Source organism: Rhamphochromis sp. 'chilingali' (assembly GCF_963969265.1).
Source record: "Rhamphochromis sp. 'chilingali' genome assembly, chromosome: 10".
NCBI lineage: Eukaryota > Metazoa > Chordata > Actinopteri > Cichliformes > Cichlidae > Rhamphochromis > Rhamphochromis sp. 'chilingali'.
The window spans coordinates 36165698-36181728 of NC_137937.1; the positions used below are offsets into that span (position 1 = coordinate 36165698).

At 40.7% G+C, this 16031-nt stretch overlaps 1 protein-coding gene across 3 annotated transcripts in view; it reads left to right on the forward strand.

Moving 5' to 3' along the window:
* Positions 1-16018, forward strand: part of cfap299 (cilia and flagella associated protein 299) — an 83308-nt gene extending 67290 nt beyond the window's left edge. For 2 of the 3 annotated variants that reach the window (XM_080895056.1, XM_080895057.1), the window contains exons 5-6: positions 7304-7433; positions 9645-16018. In XM_080895056.1, coding sequence (XP_080751182.1) covers positions 7304-7433; positions 9645-9737 — 223 coding nt within the window. In that variant the 3' untranslated portion in view covers positions 9738-16018. The remainder of the gene's footprint in view (positions 1-7303; positions 7434-9644) is intronic. The other variant, XM_080895058.1, reaches the window with a different exon arrangement.
* The last annotated feature ends 13 nt before the right edge of the window (positions 16019-16031 follow it).

A 16031-nucleotide genomic window follows, 5' to 3' on the forward strand; every position in this document is an offset into this window, starting at 1 on the left:
AATCTATTCTGAACATGCTTTATTCAGCTCTGTTGGCAACTTGGAAAAAAATGCCAGACCTCTCATACCTTATAATTTTATGCATCAGTGTATTTCCCCACACAGTTTGGACTGTAACAGATTATGTGTTTTCTGGAGAGGGAGATTACTTTGACAGCTGGTAGGGAATGGCTGACAGATAGCTGAAACATCAGATGCTGTTCATTGTCACATTTTCTGACAGCTATTCTGTAATAGTAGTACCAAAATATAGCAATGTGTAGCTCTTTATATTGTTAATTTCTAACAAAATAAATAAAGAAAATCTTTTTTTCCTGCTACATTATCATTAAAAATGGTAAATGGCCTGTATTTGTATAGCGCTTTTACTAGTCCCTAAGGGGGACTGGTTACACATCCAGTCATCCACCCATTCATTCACACACTGGTGATGGCAGCTACATTGTAGCCACAGCCACCCTGGGGCGCACTGACAGAGGCGAGGCTGCCGGACACTGGCGCCACCAGGCCCTCTGACCACCACCAGTAAGCAACGGGTGAAGTGTCTCGCCCAAGGACACAACGACCAAGCAACCTTCCAATTACAAGGCAAACTCCCAACTCTTGAGCCACAATCGCCCCCCATCATTAGAAGTCTTAACCTATTAAGGTCACTGACCCCGACACTAACACTATCTAACCCTAGGCAATCACAATATGTCATTTTTGTTTTGGTAAAAGTCTCTCCCAAGTCTTGGCAGTCAGGTAACCAATAAAATAATCATTTTACCTGAGACCGAGATGTTAAGCCACAGTAACACAAAATTAGGACTGGGATTTGGGTTATCGCCTATAAAAACTTAGACCTCAGAGTGTTGTCTGTTTTGGTTCTTAGTCATCCAGGTCATGGTAGTTTTAAGCACTTGAGTTGAAGGCAGCTGGGCTTCCTTTTTGGGTTTTTGAAAACATTTCACCTCACTCCAAAAGCTTCTTCAGCACTAAAAGGTGATGGGGCATCTCAGGTATTTAACCTCTAGTGGGGCTGGTATCTTGAAAGTGTTCTGAGCATCACTGATCCATCCTGTCTTCATGTGAGTTGTTAAAGTTAACATGAATCATGACTCCAAAGTAAAAGCCCTAAAAACAAGTCCACTTGTCTTCCTCCAAAGTTAAATTAATAAACTATTCTGACCATCTGCACATCTGCATATGCAATTTAACCAATAGCTTCAAGTGTAGGCTGAGAGAAAACATCAACTTCTGTGTAAAACTCTAATTTGTGTCAAGGATCATCACCATTAATGAGTTTTGCACAGTGACTTTATCCCCCAAGAGGGAGTTCTACCCATGAAGGGCCTGAGGACATTCATCATGAACCACCTGTAGTACACCACCTGTCTTCACACACCTGCTCATGTCGCACTGAGAAGGCAGAAATTTTCAGTGTAGATTTTTGCTTTTTATAGGAAGATTTGCAGAACTATTCAATCATACCTCATGTAGGTCAATGACCAATCATCATAGTGAATCTTTTACCAATGTTTCAAGCATTTTATCTGTTATTTAAACTATGTTTTATTTTTATTGTTTATGTCACATTTCTTTTTAATTTAACAGAATCATTTTAACCATCCGTGTGTATCGTACGCCCTTTGTTTTCTGTCTTGGTCTAAAGGCAGAAGCTTTCCTCGGTAGCTGGAGCAGGGTCTTTATCACAATGCTAAATACTAGACCAAGCCTCCAGGGTCTGACATTGGAGATCAACTGTCTGTTGGAATATGACAAATATCCAATCCAGGAAAATATGTCGCATGGAGTCACACAAACCACCTGCAACTCAACATCTCAAAGACTAAGGAACTGGTTGTGGACTTCGGGAGGTCTAGAGCAGGTCCACTGCCGGTTCAGATAGAGGGGGAGGAGGTGGAGGTGGTCAACAAGTACAAGTACCTCGGGCTGTGGGTGGACAATAAACTGGACTGGTCATGCAACACAGAGCACCTGTATAAAAAAGCCCAAAGCCGACTGTACTTCCTCAGGAGGCTGAGGTCTTTTAACATCTGCAGGAAGCTCCTGAGGATGTTTTACCAGTCGGTGGTTGCTGGAGTACTTTTCTATGCTGTGGTGTGCTGGGGGAGCAGCACAGCAAAGAAGGACTCATCCAGGCTGGAGAAACTGATCAGGAGGGCTAGCTCTGTGGTCGGCATGAAGCTGGACACTCTGGTGACAGTGGCAGAGAAAAGGACATTAAAGAAACTGATGGACATTATGGACAATGCTGGGCATCCTCTGCACACGGCCATAAACAACCAGAAGAGTCTGTTCAGTGACAGGTTGCTTCTCCCAAAGACAAGAACTAACAGACTTAAAAACTCCTTTGTCCCACACGCCATCAGACTGTTTAACTCCTCTCTGGTGGGGAGAGGGAGGGGAAACAGGAGGACAAAGGAGGGGGGAACAACTAAGCTGTAGTGCCTCTTCACCTCACTGTGCAATACCTTTTGTGCAATACTTTTGTAAATAGTCAACGGTGCAATAGACTCAATACTTGAAATGTGCAATTCACTTGTATTTTTATTTTTATTCCTATTTATTCTATTTATCCCCTTCGTATATTTTATTTATATTGTCTCTGTATTTATATATATGTGTGTGTGTATAACTCTGTAACTTCTGTCGGTGCTGTGCTTTTTTGGAAATCGAATTTCCCAGAGGAACCCACCCGAGGGATTAATAAAGTTCTATCTTATCTTATCTTATCTTATATGTTACCAGGATACGAGCAGTAAAGTCACTTTTGTTGTTGGCTGGAATACCTGGTCCTTTTCATAGCTATTCAGAAACTGACCATTCTGCAGAAATATGTATTTACATTTCCCAAAATTGCATAGTGGGGGTCTGTGGGTTTTGGAAAAACCACATGGTTGGATTTTATATTGCTTGTACTATATGTTTGCTTGTAATTTGTAGCAAGCATGCTTTATATGTTGCAGGGAGAAAATATTTTTATGGCTCAAATGCAAATAGTTTTTTGTGAGCAGTTTTATGTTCCACTAGAGATTAGCTCTTAAACAGGTTCTGGAGAAAACATCCTCACGTCAGCCAAACTGCCAGGATATTTCAAAGATCATAGGGGGGCCTACAGTGTAAATGCAAACATTTTGAGATGTATTTTACCTAATGTGGGTCATTAATACTTTATATCTACTGTTAATCATGCACTGCTCTAGTAATGCATCACAGCCAGAGAAATATAGCCTGCAGAATGCTGGCAGTCCTTCATTATGTTACTATCCCATGTTAACAGCTTGCTGCTGCAATATCAGCCTGTTCAACTCCCCATCATAATATAACTCGTCTCAGATTTATACTCAGACTTCTCCCTGAGCTCCATCTTTGTAGTTGGACCACGATCTGCTGTTGGGGACCAGCCAAGGCTCAGTAAAGCAACCTTTGGGTACTCGGTGTGACATGGAGTTGTGTTGCTAATTATGCCAATTGTTAATGATAAAAACCACTAAAAACTAGTGCTGTTTGAAGATTTTGAAAACTTGTTGATGCAGTTTGTTTTCTGGGATTCTGGGATTATTTGCTTGTTTAGAATTTTAAATTTTTTTAAAAAATGTGCTGGGTCATTTTTGTAAGCAAGCTAGCTAATAGCCAGATGAAAGCAAGCTAAGGATTGGCTTTGATCCCTGAAGCCAACCAAACATTTCTTCATCTATCTAGTGCCCCATTCACATTCAGTAGAAAAATCTGTCGTTTTTCTGCATGATGTTAACTAATGTTAGTTTACCTGCTAACACCAGAATAAATTTGACAAGCTTGAGTCGAGTATATTCATAACACCATAATTTTCTTTCTTTCAACATTGGGTGTAATGAGTGAGGGATAGATTTCACTGAGAAACTGCACACCCACAGGCTAGCAACTTGTGAATCACACAGAAAAGCACACTTGGTTTTATTCTCTTTCAAGGGGGCCCCATTACAATTGGGACCATAATTTACTAAATGAAAATTATATTTTGTATAAGATATTGAGACGATCGTTTACGGAGGTCACAGACAAAGACACTGAAAGAATGGAGGTTTACAGTACTTTCAGACCTACACATTTTACATATAACACAGACTAATTGTGAGATACCCCAAAGGCATGCATGGCCATCTTGCCAAGGCAACTTTTTTCAAACTCATGTGGAGTTGTGTTGGAATCTGTGGGTACTGGGAGACACTGTGTCCAGTATATGTGCATTTTTTTTAACACCAACATGGTATTTTTACAACAGCAAACCCTGTTTTTGGATTCTTGAACTGGTTAATGTTCTTAGCATGCATTCTGGTTTTATCCAGAACATTCACCAATTTTCTTATGCAAAAATATTTGAAGGCCGATAGTTATTGTTAAGGCCTCAGACTTGGAGAATAGTCAGAGACCTGGTTGCTAGGGTCACTTGGTGTATTGCCCAACCACTTAGCAAGTGGTTGCTCGCTGTCATTGAGTGAAATCTGTTGCTAAGAGGGTTCTGATACAAAGCCTGCATGGAAGAAGCTGATTTGTCTCGCTGATTAACCATCTAGGGGTTGTATAACTTGAAAAAGCACCAGTTGCTACGCATTCTTCACAGCTTCACTATTACTTAGCGATAGGTTGGCAAGTGTTTGCAGTCAACAGTGTCTTCCATATCATAGTCACTGCTAACAACCATTCACAACCAGATGGGAATACTCATTTTTCCCTGCTGACCAGTGCTTGACAAATGGTTGCCAGCTGGTCTTATGAATGTGTGACTAAAGCCTAATATCACTGGATGTGGGTCATTGTGTGGTTAACATTTCTGGTCCATTGTTGAAATTTTTTTGTTTGTTAGCAAGTAAATAAGCTGAGCCAACATGGCTAATGTTGCTCATTGTTGGTGCTGTAGTGTCACAGATGAGAGGTAGAGCGAAGTGAGCATACTTTTTTTTACATTATATATATGTGTGTGTACTTACATGACATGTATTAACACTTAAAAAATGTACCTTTGAGCTTCTCAAAGTAATATCACATTTCAGAGCAATCAAATACCAATTACAGTGTGTGCAATACAAAGAATACATGTTTTAATACACAAATATGTTGTAAATTAAACACGTATTAATTCCAGACCGGGCATTGTAGCTCAGTCTGGCATCATTTAAGGTTAGTTTAGCTTTTTTTTTCTTTCTTTCTCTAAAAAAAAAGTTTAACTAATTTTGAAATTTGTGCCTTTGTTTTATTTATTTCCATGCCTGGCTTGTCTCGACTGAAAGGCTGAGCTGAAACCAAATCCAACATGGGAACAATGCAGGACTCAACTCTATCATAATGAGATGTTTTCAACTCACAAACTCTCATATTTCATGTTAACAAAGGGTAATGATCTTCCAATTTTATGGCTAAAGGATGTTAACTTGATGTTTTATTCTTTTTTTTAATCAGAAAGCGCTTTGCTTCCAAGACACTGCTTGAGAAGTGTTTCTTTGATCAATCATCTGAGAGGGTTAAATGCTATCTAAATGCATATTATGTAAAAATACTAATAAATCACAGCCTAAATTTTATGCACATGCTTATCAAATTATCCTCACCTGCAAGTCCAAACATTTTGGTTCCTTTTGCTCCATCAAAAAGTTGCATATTCTTGTTCTGCTGTATCAGAAATAGCAGAAAACTTAAAAGCAGATCAGGATCCAGTCGGATGCTGTAAATTAATCAGTCATTTATTTTGGAATTCAGACCTGTCTTTGGTTTCACTTGGTTATTAGTCCCAGCTTTACTCTAATGCCTGGCTTGGCGAACCCACAAACAGCATCCCAGAGATCAAATTGGAAACAGACTTCTCGCTATTATAAAAGTTGCATTACTCTGCAGGTTGCTTTTCTTTCTTTTCTGTAAAACAGAGTTCTTTTATAACCTGTTGTTGAATAATAATATGATAATGGTGGCTGTGAAATGCTCTGAAATCCATCAATCTTTTTTTTTATTCCTCATGGTAAGTCATGACCTCAAAGTGGTCCTTTTTCTTTATTTTAAGGCCTCCTGCTGCGTGAGCCTATAAAGAGAAATGTTCCACAAAAAAAGCAGAGGGTCGAGTAGCACGCACCACTAGAACTACGCAGCAGTCGTTTCCTCCTAATAAAGTCTTAGAAAGTCATGCAAAAAATGTTCTACTCTCATACTTTTCTTTTTTCTTTGTAACATATGAAGTCATTATTTGACAATTTAAGATAAAACGTATTACAGTGTTCTTGTCATGCAGAGATCACTCTCTGTGACTTTCCAATGCTGCTTTCAACTTTTGACTGTTTGATTCGATGATTATTTCTAGTAATGCTGCAAATATGCTGCCTAACCAATCTAAAAAAATGCCCAAATTAAAAAATTATTTACAGAGTTAGAGGAAAGATGTCATGCAGAAGAAATGGTCATGATGATTGTTTTCTGTTTGTTGTTGTTGTTTTTCATTTTAGTTCAGACCTGCATATTAGTTTTATTTTCCAAAAGAAAAGTCACGGCACTCCCCACCAAGTGCTATAAATTACCTCCTACATGCTTTAAAACTGTGTTTTAGTCACACAGGCTTGGAGACCAGTTGATGACCGCTTGACAAACGTCTTGGTCGATAGGGAAAAATTTGTATTCTCCCGCAGTACCCTCTTTGTGACCTTTTTCACCTAGTGACACCCAGCAGGTTCAGTCAACTACTCACAAGCAATCAGGAAATGCACCTTTCTTGCCTAGCAATTGAGGGTTTCCAGGATGTCTCCAGGCATTTCTATGCACGGGTCTCTAGGCCTATGTGAATGAGATCTTAAGCACTATGCTTGTGCAGCTTCAAAGCAACAACAGAAGCCCAAAAGGACAGTGAGTAGAATGGAAAACACTGGTTCATAAGTTACATTCCCACACTTTGTCACTTCAAAAAGTGCCAGATGTTCTTCTGCCTTTCCAAAAAAAAATACTTCCTGAGATACCTTTGCTCCCAAAAATGATCATCACTAAAGTGGATTCAGGTGGTTTGGTGGATAATGCCAGCCCTTTTGGTTTTCTTTAAGACACTTAAACATGATGGTAGCTGTGCCATCATGTTTAAGTTGGAGTCATCTTCCACTGTCCGCACAAGCATCGGCTGCTGCCAAGATTGCAACATTTTCCAGCTGGCCTCAGGGAAAACCAGTGGTATATCAGTGCAGCAGTAACCCCATGTGATTATATAAAATCCTTATATAAAGGATATTCAAGCTTTAAATAAAATGACCCCAATCATCTTACATTTATTGTTGCCTCTTTTTTACAGCTACTACAACTGGAAGACGCAAGTGTCCACTTCCAACTCGAGCCCAAACTTTGAGGTGATTTATGACGACCCTAACGGCCTTCTCTTTAAGAACAAGAGGGACAAAAAGATTCTGAATTTGGACCCTTTGGTAGGTTTTTGTGTTGCTGTTGTTATTGTCCTGCTTTGGTTTTAAAACCTAGGGAGACAAATGGTGCTGCTAATTAGACCGGGTCACCTGTTCCATCGCAGTAAAAATGTCTCAGGGGAGCAAAAAAGGGCTTTAGGGAGAAGGCTCTTTTCTAAATTCTTTTTGCTGCACAACGGACTGCTTCTGAAAACAGATTTTGTTGTCCTTTTGGCTCAGATGACTGTGATGCACCTCCAATATCCTGATCATTTCCTCTCTTGTTACCTTTAACACCTTTTACTTTGTTGCACCATTTTAACGAACTGCAAATGTTCCAAAGAAAATCGCTTGTTTTTCAACTAGTCACAAGTTACTTCAGAGACTGCACTCTAAGGGAAGAGGTTGGGGAGACAGAGAGAGATAAAGAAATCAGTGGGAGGGAAAGATATTTGTGTTCCACCTGCACAAAGAAGGGAGGATCAAGTGGTCGAGACAGGTGCTTCCTCTACACTCAAAGGCTGACAGGGGCCCTGGAAGAATAACGACTCCCTAATGTTTTTTTCTCTCCAGTTTCCTTCTTTGCTGGGGGGTAGGGAAGTAGTTGGTGGGGCTGAACTATTTTGAAATTGCAGACAGAGCTGTGGGGACTGCGTTTTTGAGGCCAAGCGCCAAAATGGCAGCACAGTGTTCTAGCTGTGGTCGAGCACCGCCCCAACCAGGCTGTCTATTAAAAACACAAGCGAAGGCATTGGGAGCCAGACACAGCAAACCACCCGTGTGCCCAGAACCCAGCTCAGCTCAGCCCAGATTGGCTCGACATGGAGCAGCACAGAACCATCCGGCCTTTAACCCGCCATGAGCTCACTAGCTGCTCATGTGGCCTTAGAGCCACCGGAGAACCTTCCAAAATCAAAGCTCACATCAACTCATTTGGGGTGGCTTGTTTGTTTTTCTGCCTTTGTCATTCCATGACCGCTTTTCTATCCCTGCCAGAAAGTGGGTTGGGGTGGAGGGGTTGTCATTTTTCAGTTATGACAATGGCTTGATTGGCTTGGCAAAGTAAAAGTTAGAGAGAAAAAAACCCCTTGATGCTCAAATTTGAAGAACAGGGTAAGCTGACATGAATTTAAATGTGAGTGTTAATGACAGTGTTTGGTTTCTATAACATTTGAAAAAAAAATGCTTGGCCTTAAGCAGCATTTCCCATTATCTCTCACTGTGTCTGTGACATCAGGTTTATTGGCTTATTTTTATTGATGCTCTTTTCAACTTGCAGAGGAAGACTGTCTCAGTTATTAGGACACCCACAAGTGTGGCTTAGGTAAAAGTGTAAATTGAGTGTAATGGTTCGCTATGGTTCCGTTCCCTCCAGAAGCTTTTGACACACTTAGCCTGAAATAAATGTTCCCAGCTGGTAGTGGCTTCACATCTTAGTGGTGGGGCTGTGTCAGCTTTGACAGCCAAAGTAACACAAAACATCTTGGAAAATGAACAGTTACAGTCACTGTCAAATTATGCAGCACTTGGCCTCCCCTTTAATATACCTGCTATTATAAAGAGGTGTGCTCTAGAGATGTGCGGTTTTGTTTAATTGCTAACATACTCTCTCTGTGGCAGCTGTCACATTTTCAGTATGGTGATATTTTTAATTTAACACTGAAACTAATATTCCCATGCACTGGAAAGCTATCTTTGGTATTTCTAAAACCACAGCAACTCTGTATTTATTTGAAGATTTTAGCTTCTTTCAGCTCACAGTTTTGGTTCTAAATGATGCAGGTTTGATGCAGAAAAAAGTAATAAAGATGATGTTTAAAAAGTCTCATGAATTCACCTTTTTTGTTCTAAAAAAAACAGAAAACTTTCATAAATACAGATCATAAATTTGTACAGAAAGTCCTTAATAATGTCATAAATCAAGTGACAGGTAGGGGCCTTTTCTTATAGACTTCTATAGAATCTGACTCCTTGTCTAATGCCCCCTGCTGGCCATTAGAGAGAGTGCAGATTTTAGAGTTGTCCACATTGGCTTCACTTTTACAGACGGACGCTACATCCATCTTTTCTTATACAGCTTCTGAAAACATGTCTTGAGATCTTGAAAATTCATGAGACCAGTCGAAAACATCACAAATGTTTAGTTCTTTGCTTTGCGTTTGAATGCACGATTGTAGACTGTAGACAGCACTACCCCCAAACAAGCACCACTAACTTCTCTGTGCTGGGTTTCAGTCTGGTCCTGGCGAGGACTCCAACAGGACATTCCTGCAGTCGGACATCTACATCCATGTTGTCATCTACGACCACAACGTCAGGACAGTCTAAACTTCACAGGCCGTCGCCAACACTTGCATACATATGGCACATATTGGAGAGCACTGGAAGCCTCTAATTTGACTGAGTTGCTGTAGTTGGACCATCATTTACACTGTTCCCCTCATATCATGCATGCCATCTGGGTGGAGGTGTTGTAGTGGAGAAAAAAAGGCTTTAAACTGAGGAATCCCAGAGGATGAAGTTGATGGACTCGTGTGACAACTTGGAAGTTTCTTTGCAAATACTCTGGGGTTTTATGTCTAACTTTGGCCTTAAATTGTTGCATCCAGGTCGGGATTGACTGTGCTTTTGGCACTTACCCAAGCAAGCAGAGTTAGTTAGGGGCAAGAACCTGCTCAGAGACCCCAGGCTCGTATCATCATTTGGTCTGGCATGTTTTGGGCTGTTTGTCTAAACAAATTAAAGGCGTAAGAGCTTTGAAAGATGATGGGGGTTGCTTTCATGTCCTCCCCCAGGCTGCGGTAGCTCCAATTGGACTGGAAGAGTGGGTAATGGGCTTAAAGCATTCCGTATGTTTCCAGATGCAAGGCACACGTTACGGGACATCAAAGTGCCCTATCATTTACATATTAGTCATTCACTATGACATTTTTAAATTATTTTCTCAGAGGGCTTTTGGTAACTTAAATCCCTTTAATTTCAGGATTATTATTTGTTGTTTTTTGTAACAGTATCTAAATCTAGAAGTTGAGTCTTTATTAGTTCATAAATTTGCTTTCTGTACATTCTGCTGACTCAATGTCTCTGCATGTAGAAAATTTGGGGGGATAGCAGTAATGCTGCTTCTCAGACTTATCTACCTCTGTTTATTGTGTTTAGTCCTTTTTTGGACTAAACACGTTCACTGGGCGAGATTTAGGGTGCACCCTGGACAGGTCATCAGTCCGTCACAGGCCTAACAGAGGGACAGTCAACCACACACTCTCACATCCACACCTACAGCCAATTTGGAGTCACCAATTAACCTAACTAGCAAGTCTGAGGGTAGAAGACTACCCAGAGGACACCCGTGTAGGCACAGTGATATGCAAACTCCACACAGAGAGGCCTCAGCCAGCCAGGAGATTCAAATCAAAAACCTACCAAAGGTAAGTAACAAATAATGAACACATTAAATCTTGGTTAATTAATCCAGACATGCACGCATAAATAAATAAATGGCTAGGGGTTAGGATTGGGGTTTTATGAGTGGCTGTTCTGAACCTGTATCTGAACATTTATCTGCTGCACAGACGTGCAAGTGGTATCAATCTTTTCATCTAAATCAAATAAGCTTATTTCCTTAACTGCTGAGCCTTTAAGCTCACACTGTCACCTCCACATTTTATCTCACCTTTATATTAATTTTCTCATTACTAATCTATCACCTGTTTTTCCCCTGAAAGTCACAAGCTTCAAACAAATTAGTTCATTCTAATACAAACGTCTAATGTTTCTCATCTGGCTTGATACCAGAGAAGCCTTCCACTTGCTGCATCTGTTTGCTTTTTTAGTTTATGTGATAATCCTGGAGTTACTTTTTCACCAAGTATGTGCGATGATTTTTTAGCATTTTTCAATAACAAGATCTTATCGATTAGGGCCCTTGTTTCGTTGTCTGTTGTCTCAGTTCAAAGCCCTCCACCTGTGTGTTCAGCTGTCTTAGAGCAGTTTGATCCCGTCTCCCTTAAGGACCTGACCGCGATAGTTAGTGGCCTAAGATCATCACACTGCCCCTCTGATTCTCTTCCCCCGAGTCTGCTCAAAAACACTTTTAATATTGTTGGCCCTTTTATTCTGAAATTGATTAATACGTCCCTTACTACAGGCTGCGTCCCACTATGCTTCAAACAAGCTGTAGTTCAGCCTCTTCTTAAAAAACAAAATCTGGACCCAACTGTTCTGTCTAATTACAGGCCCATCTCAAAGCTTCCTTTTCTATCTAAAGTTTTGGAGAAAGTGGTCTATCTACAGTTGCAGGCACACCTCGATTCTAATATGATCTCAGAAAAATTTCAATCTGGTTTTAAATCATTACATAGCACTGAGACGGCACTTTTAAGGATTTTTAACGATATTCTCTTAACTATGGATTCTGGCAGCCCTGCTGCCCTTTTACTGTTGGACTTGTCAGCAGCTTTTGACACGGTTGACCACGACATCCTGTTATCACGGCTAGAATCGCATGCTGGCCTAAAAGGATCTGCCCTTCAGTGGTTTCGCTCCTACTTGACAGAAAGGTTCTTTTATGTCAATATGGGCCCCCACAACTCCAAATTAGCTCCTCTTAAATACGGCGTTCCTCAAGGCTCTATTTTGGGTCCCGCCCTCTTCGCACTCTATTTGCTGCCATTGGGCTCAATCTTCTCGCGGTACAGCATTTCATTTCATTGCTTTGCGGATGATCTACAGATTTATCTACCTTTAAAATCAGGATCAGATCAACCGCAGCTCTTATTACGCTGCCTTGACGACGTTAAACAGTGGTTATCATTAAATTTTATACAGCTAAACGAAAACAAAACTGAGGTTGTCATTTTTGGCAATTTCAATTATATCGACAGCACGTTGGGTACCCTCTCCTCGTATTGTAAAACACATGTAAAAAACCTCGGAGTTTACATTGATGGTTCTTTTAAATTGAATAAGCAGGTGAGTGCAGTAGTTCAGTCCTGTTTTTTTCAGCTAAGACAGCTAGCCAGGATAAAGCCATACCTTCCGGCTGACGTCTTCGAGCGTATCATCCACCTTTTTTTTACTTGCAGATTGGACTACTGCAATTCATTGTATTATGGCCTAGATCATGCCACCATCCATCGCCTTCAGATGGTTCAAAATGCTGCTGCTCGCCTGCTAACCGGTACCAAACGGAGAGAGCATATAACCCCAATTTTAGCCTCTTTACACTGGCTCCCTGTCCCCTACAGGATCCAATTTAAACTCTTACTTTTTGTTTTTAAGTCACTCAACGCCCGAGCCCCCCCCTACTTGTCAGAGCTCCTTTCTGCCTATGCTCCAGGAAAACCCACGAGATCTAGTTCAAAACTATTGTTGTCCATTCCACGGACTAACCTCAAATCTCGTGGTGATAGATCCTTCTCTGTGGCAGGTCCCAGACTTTGGAATAGTCTCCCCTTTAATATTAGATCTGCTCAAACTCTTGAGCAATTTAAATCTTTACTAAAGACACACTTTTACGCTCTGGCTTTTAACACATTATGACCCAAGCATTTTGGATTTATCTGAATTAGTTAGTATTGTTTCAATTCTTCTATTTTATTGTTTCTATTGTTATTATTGTATTACACTGTAGTTTCTAATTTTATTGTTATTGTTAAGCACTTTGTGCAGCATCGGCTGTTGGAAATGTGCTATATAAATAAATCTGACCTTGACCTTGACCTTGACCTTTCACCGAATTGGACCCTGTTGTCCTCATTGAAATAATATGTGTGGTGACAAGGCTATTTGGGCTGTGGTTCTGTAAAAACTGGGGTTAGGGAAATGACGGTCTGGTTTGGGGTTGTTAATCATTACTGTTCTTTTGTTTTTCCTTCCCTTTTTTAAAGACGATAGGAGTTCTGGGCCTGTTTTTGTGGTTATCGTGAGCAAAGCTGGTGAAAAGTCTGATGGAGTTATAAAAGTGACACAGATGGGAATGTAGGATATGCCTATTTTCAGTCTTTAACATGTTTTCGTGCAGTTTTATGTATTTTTTTTTATCATCTATTTGTGGTTGCTGGTGTGTAAACTGATCTTAAACTGTTTCTTTGTTTCTTGCTGAAACTACAACCTAAGTAGCAGAAGTATATTCAGACCTGGTTTCTCTGTTGACTGCCTTGTTGAACAGCATATTTAACCTGAGTGCAGCGCGTGTTGTAATTGAGAAACCTTCCACCTGCCTGTCTCACTACTTGGTTATTTGTTGTTGTTTTTTCTGTTTTCAGTTTGGAGATTTTTTTGTAATTGTGTTTGGAAATGAGAAGTCAGGCAGCAAATGAACACTTCACCCTCATCTACAGCTGTTTAGGCTTACAGGCCACGGCTCATTTATGTGGCCAGGTAATGGCGATGGAACTGGCTGCTTTATTCTCTCTCCCACCCTGAAAGTTGCATCAGTCATTCCAAATACCTTCCAATGAAAACAGCAGATGTGCACAAGACGGGGAAAAGGCCATCTAAAACAAACAGGCAAACAAGTGCACTGCATCTGAAATGCATTGGTTGTTCTTTGAATGCCTTACCTCTGTAGAAAACAGCATTTAAAATGATTACTGGAATCCACCCAGATCATGTGTCTGCAAACAGGGATGATTTCACAATAAAGTCCAGGTTAAACAGTAATATTCCCCTTCATTTCCTTTATTGGGCTTTTAAGCTGTTGGGGTTTTAACTGAAGCGTTAAAACCCCTAATGTTAAAACATTAGTTAGAGGTCTGAGGTCTAATATGCACAACTTGAGTCAAAGTGGTGGATTCAGACTGCAGCAGAGGCACGATTCAGTCTTTTCTATGAAACAAGCTCAGTTTCACCTCAGTTTGTCTTTTTGTGTAGTTTTCACTCATAGATTATTGTGTTTGACATCTCATTACGTACAACCTTATGATTAATAGATTAATATTGGCATGCAGATATTACAATAACCTTGTGAATCTAGTGATAGCTGCCGACATGCAAAAATAAATTCCAAATTAAATCCTAAGCTAAATTACAGCGCTTTCACTTTCAAACACACAACCACTTTTTACCCCTCAGCCAAAAAGGCTGATGGGTTATTGTTGTCACCCGTTGGATGGGCGAGTGGGCAGCGTAGACACCCAAGTTTTTGAATGCGCTAACTTGAGAAGGATGTCACCTGTCCAAAAATACAAACCCAATAAAAATGTCTAATTAGCAGAGGTGTGGCCTAGCAGACTTCTGCTGATTGGAGCCGCCTGTGTTGTTATACCTAAAAGCCTTTCTGTACAATTTTTAATGAAGGGTGAAACTATCGAGACCAAAACCAGGTTCAAAACATCTGTTTTAATGCTATAGATTTGGGAATGTTATACAAATATACGAGATTGACTCACTTTTGGGGCCAGTCTCAAGTGGCCACAAGTGGAACTGCAGTTTCTGACACTTCATGTTGGCTTTATTTTCAGAACTGACTTCGGGTGTTAACATAAAAAAAATAGAAGATTTAAACTAAATATTATAGCTGAAGTGTTGTTGGAACATTTGTTTCAATCTATAAAGTCATGGTTTTTTTGAAGTGTCTTTCAGCACAGGAGTCAATTAATTGGTTTTTCATTGGATAGTTAAATACCACGGGCACCGTTGTTAAAACTCACCAGTTCAACAGTCACGGACATACATGTTGAATTTGACCATTTGTAAGTTCCTTTACTTGAATAAGTTTTCTTTTCCTTTGACAACTGTTTTATTACTGAGGGCAGTACTACTCTTAATCACTGTCCACTTTAGGGACTGGTTTTAACTCTGGCTTACAGTTAAATCCAGAGTTGTCCAACATCCAACTTACAAAGTGCTAAATGATCAGGCCCCGTCATATCTTAAAGACCTCATATTATCTCATATCCCAATAGAGCACTTTGCTCTCTGAGTGCAGGCCTGCTTGTGGTTCCTAGAGTTTCCAAAAGTAGAATGGAAGGCAGAGCCTTCACGCTCCTCTCCTGATGCTTCTTGCTTATCTGGTAGCAGCTGAAGACGTTAAAGTCATTCAGCCTGTTGACTGCTATGAAAGACATGGCATGCTAATATTATTGCCATCAGATGTCCAAGGGCGGGGAAATGCCCTAATCATTTCCTCCCGAGTGCCCCTGAAAGAGGACCAGTGGTGGGGGGGACTGCAGGCCGACTGGGTGGGGTGTTCAAACCCCGCCTGATGGCTGTTTGGGGGGGAAGGCGGGGAACAGTATGCATCCGGATCGGACTGTGATGGTACAGGATGTGTGTGCTTAACTCCATTGAACTAAACTAAGTAGGGAAGAAAGCCTTTAATGCCGACAATAAGCCGCTTCATTCAGCAGCGCGGCCCGGACGCGCAGCTCTGCGGAGTAGAAATTGCGCACGGAGGGGCTGTTCTCTGGCAGCAGTTTAGGTGTTGAAATCAGTTCAATAAACCTCTGGAATGTCGTTTAGTAAAATATTTTCACGCTCTCCGTCTCGAGTCAACCGACAAAACACGCCCCCTTCGGCTCTTGATAACGAGATAATTCGAGATAATTTGTCCCCAGGCTGAATGTGCGTAGAAGTATTTTGAACAGGAAACTCTCTCTCTCTCTCTCCCCCCCCCCCCCC